The sequence below is a fragment of the Nestor notabilis genome, unplaced genomic scaffold (assembly GCF_000696875.1).
Source record: "Nestor notabilis isolate BGI_N333 unplaced genomic scaffold, ASM69687v1 scaffold18446, whole genome shotgun sequence".
NCBI lineage: Eukaryota > Metazoa > Chordata > Aves > Psittaciformes > Psittacidae > Nestor > Nestor notabilis.
In genome coordinates, this window is record NW_009934421.1 from 651 (window position 1) to 4553 (window position 3903).

The following is a 3903-nucleotide window of genomic DNA, read 5'->3' on the forward strand; positions in this document are numbered from 1 at the left end:
GCACTGCCCTGGAGCTGCTTACTTCCATAGGGAAATGGTTCCAGCTCTGCAGCTGGAGGTTTCCTGAGGTGACCTGGCATCCAGACATGTTCCATGTGCCCCTCGTGCTTCCTCACCCAGGCTGGCCAGGCCCAGCACAGCTGCTCTTCCCATCCAGGGGTGGGTGCAGAGCTGGGGACTCAGGGCCATGGGGCACAGCTCTGCTGGCTCCAGTCTGATACTGGGTAGTGAAAGGTTCATCCCAGCTCTCAACTGGGACAGAAGAACAGCGAGGGGTTTGGTGGCATTCCAGTGAATTCTGTGCCTTCCCTCACCTGTCGGTGGGTCCCCTCAGCTTATCTGGGCTCTCTCTGTCCCTTCACAGCACTGGGACAGGGAGGCTGACACAGGATCTGGGCCGCTGTCCCCTTTCCCGGGGCAGCTCTGCTGCTGTTCCTGCCTAGCAGGGGACACCACCAAAGCCACTGTGTGTGTTTTCTAGGGGGAAGTTAAGAGACACCATCCTGGACTGGGAAGATTCCCTGCCCGACCGTGACCTCACGCTGGCGGATGAAGCCTGCAGGTACCATGCTGGGGCTCCCCACACTGCAGGAGGCTGCCTGGGCTCTGCCTGCAGCACTCTGCTCAGGGGCTGAGCCTGGCTTTGCCCATCTGCACCTCACAGCCCTGAGGCTGTCCCCGCAGCACAGCAACAGCCAGCCCTGCCCCAGAGAGTGGCCAAGAGAAACCACTGCAAACTGCTTGCGCCCTCGCTGGGAAGCTTGTAGAGTCCACACTGGAGCAGGGTAGGGGAAGCAGCTTGCAAACAGCCATGGCTTTTTCTCTGCCCTGGATGTTTTGTCTCCCCCCTGCAGGAAAGCTGATCTCTCCATCACTCTGGGGACCTCTCTGCAGATCAAACCCAGCGGCAACCTCCCACTGATCACGAAGAAGAGAGGAGGGAAGCTGGTCATCGTCAACCTACAGGCAACGAAACATGTGAGTGAGAGTGTCCTGGCTGCTGCCCAGCTCCTTTCTCCTCGTTTCACTTGTTCCAACCCTGTCACAGGATGGCCAGGCAGAAGAGTGGCCTCACTTAGCAAGCAAACAGGCTGAACTTTCCTGGTTGGAGGGTTTAAACCTGCAGTAAACCCCTGGAAATGTATAGAAATCCTGACGTATCCTCTGGTGAATTCCAGCCTGATGAAATAACCTCACAGATGTGCCCATGCCACAGGGCAGTTGGGTTCCTGTTCAGCCCTGGGTTTGGTGCTCTAACTGTCCAAAGTGCTTGGAGTTTCTGGCGTGTTGTCAGAGCTCCCTTGTTCCAGTCCCCTGGGCTCACCAGCCGGGCTCTGTGTCCATATCCCCGTCTCAGCTGCATTCTGAGGCACACCCTGGCACAGCCCCAGGTAGAGGGCACCTGGTAGAGCAGTGCAGGCAGTGGTGCCAGATGGGTCAGTTCATCTTCCACCTGGGATGATTCCTTGGGGACAGGAGCCCCGGAGCCTGCGTGCAGCCAGGCTGTCACCCAGGCACTGTCCCTGTGCACTCCCAGGGAGGGACACTGGTCCCTGCACACTGTTTGTCCCATCAGGGACTGTAGCAATAGGACAACGGGAGATGGGTTTAAACTGAAACACGGGAAGTTCAGGTTATATCTAAGGAAGAAGCTCTTCCCTCTGAGGGTGCTGAGGTGCTGGCACAGGGTGCCCAGAGAAGTGGTACATGCTCCATCCCCGGCAGTGTTAAAGGCCAGGCTGGACAGAGCCTTGGGCGACATGGTCTGGTGTGAGGCATCTCTGCCCATGGCAGGGGGGTGGAACTGGATTATCTTAAGGTCCTTTCCACCCCAAACCATTCTATGATTCTATGTCCTTGCCTGTGGTAGGGAGTTTGGACTTGATGGTCTTTAAAGGTCTCTTGCAACCAAAACTGTTCCATGGTTCTAACATGCCCTTGCCTGTCCCAGGATAAACAGGCTGACCTCCGCATCCACGCGTACGTCGATGATGTGATGACAAAGCTGATGAAGCACTTGGGGCTGGAGGTGCCAGAGTGGACGGGGCCCATGGTGGTGGAACACGCGGAGCTCTCCAAGCCTGAGCAGCTCTGCAGGTTCGAGGCCGGGGCTCGAGGGCCGTGCAAGGAGGAGCTGCTCTCCCAGCACAACGGCACGGGTGGGCTGAGCCCTGACCTTGGGACCATGCTGGTGGAACGCCGTGACAGCCTGAAGCATGAGTGTCCCAGCCCGGACATGGGGCCAACAACAGTGAAGAAGGTGAAGGTGGAGCCTCTCCTCACCTGACCCAGACTGGTCCCTGCCTGTCCAGACACTCTGTGCCACTTTTCCTGCCGACTTTTTTTAATACCCTGAAACACTGTCCCTTTTTTATGTAAGTATTAAAAACACTCGGATCATGACTCGGGGCAGCTGCGCCTGCAGGCCCAGGCAGGGCACTTGAGACGTACTGAGCTCCTTGTTCCTCCTCTGCAAGGAGGTGCTTTTGGGGCACCTCCAGACCTCGGGAGGTTGAGGGATGGGGTGCTGGGGCAGCTGATACCACCCTAAATGAAGCCAGGGTTGGGCTTTGGGTGCCTGGTCCTGCTGCCTCTGGCTGTGCCCACAGCTTTGGTGCAGCACCCGGCATGGTGTGGCCACAGACCATGGTTCTGCTGTGCCCCGTTGCCTTGTGGCAGCGAGGCTCGAGGTGTCCCCACCCCTGGGGTCCTGGAAACCTTGTGGCTCCCCCCGTGTTGAATTAAAGCAGGTGCATTTTTTTCCAAAATATCTTGTATTTAGAGATGAAAATAAAGCTTAAAAAAAAACAAACGAAAAAGAGCCACTTGCAACATTGGCCAGCCCAGGGCCGCTGCAGCTCCTGATGCTAGGGAGGCTGGAGCCACTCCTCCCCTCCCAGTAAGGCCACTGGGAACCATCTCATTTTCCCAGTTGACAGATACAAGCAAAGCGAAGCATGTCCAGCATCCCCCTGTGCCCAGGGGCAGATCCTAAAGGGGTCACCCCGAGGTGCCACCCTGCACCACCTCAGTGTGTCCCCCCATCGTCCCTGGGTGCTGCCTAAAGCTCCTCACCTGGCTCCAGTGCCATGGGCCTGCTGTGCTCAGCCTGGCTCCAAGCCAGTGGTGCCAGGCCGTGGTGCACTGCGGTTCCATCCTCTGACACAGGGACACTTTGGTCCCCGTCCCCAACGCTCAGCCCCTCAGAGGGAAGTGGCTGCGTGTCGTTATGGGGAGATGCTTTGTCCAGGCGTGGGGTGAACGCGTGCCCACCAAAGGCTTCGTGCAGGGTCTTGCCCAGGCGCTCTGACCACAGCGGTTCTGGGGGCTTCTCGTCCCCAGCCTGGGGCTGTGTATAAGCCACGCGGGAGGCGGCTGCATTGTGCAGGGACCTGGAGAACACTGAGTGTGCAGGAGGATAAGGGGCTGCTCCAGTGCACCGGGACCCTGGCACAGCCCCAGCACGGCCCCGGCACAGCGCTCACCTCGCACGGGTCTGAAGTCGCCATCTGCCTCGGCCCTGCTGGGGGCAAACGGGCTCATGGAGGGGAAGATGATGAGAGTGAAGGAGAGCAGCAGGACCTGGGGGCAGAGGGGTGTTACCACGCACAGCCCAGGAGGGAGACATGTTCTGGGGCATGGCTGTGAGGGACAGGGCTGGCAGCTGAACCAGGTCTGCATCCCTCTGTCCCTCCTAGTGTGTATGCCCCTGGCAGCACATCCATCTGTCCCTTCCTCCCTCTATCCATTCTGTCCATCCATCCGTTTTGTCCATCCATCCTTTCCTCCATCCCTCCCTCCTTCTGTCCCTCCCTCCCTCCCTCCATCCTCATATGCCTCCATCCCTTTGTCCATCCACTCGCCCTCAGAACACCCATCCCTCTGCCCTAGCCCATGTCCCTT

At 58.6% G+C, this 3903-nt stretch overlaps 2 protein-coding genes across 2 annotated transcripts in view; one reads left to right on the top strand and one right to left on the bottom strand.

Moving 5' to 3' along the window:
• The window catches only part of LOC104407927 (NAD-dependent protein deacetylase sirtuin-6-like), a gene marked incomplete at its 5' end in the record, with an annotated part of 2487 nt that extends 200 nt beyond the window's left edge, over positions 1-2287 (top strand). The window contains 3 exons of the mRNA XM_010017341.1: positions 482-562; positions 855-978; positions 1952-2287. Of these exons, the coding sequence (XP_010015643.1) occupies positions 482-562; positions 855-978; positions 1952-2287 (541 nt within the window). The remainder of the gene's footprint in view (positions 1-481; positions 563-854; positions 979-1951) is intronic.
• A 774-nt stretch (positions 2288-3061) lies between these two features.
• LOC104407928 (cyclic AMP-responsive element-binding protein 3-like protein 3) overlaps positions 3062-3903 on the bottom strand; it is a gene marked incomplete at its 5' end in the record, with an annotated part of 2156 nt that continues 1314 nt past the window's right edge. The window contains 2 exon segments of the mRNA XM_010017342.1: positions 3062-3402; positions 3486-3582. Coding sequence (XP_010015644.1) covers positions 3062-3402; positions 3486-3582 — 438 coding nt within the window.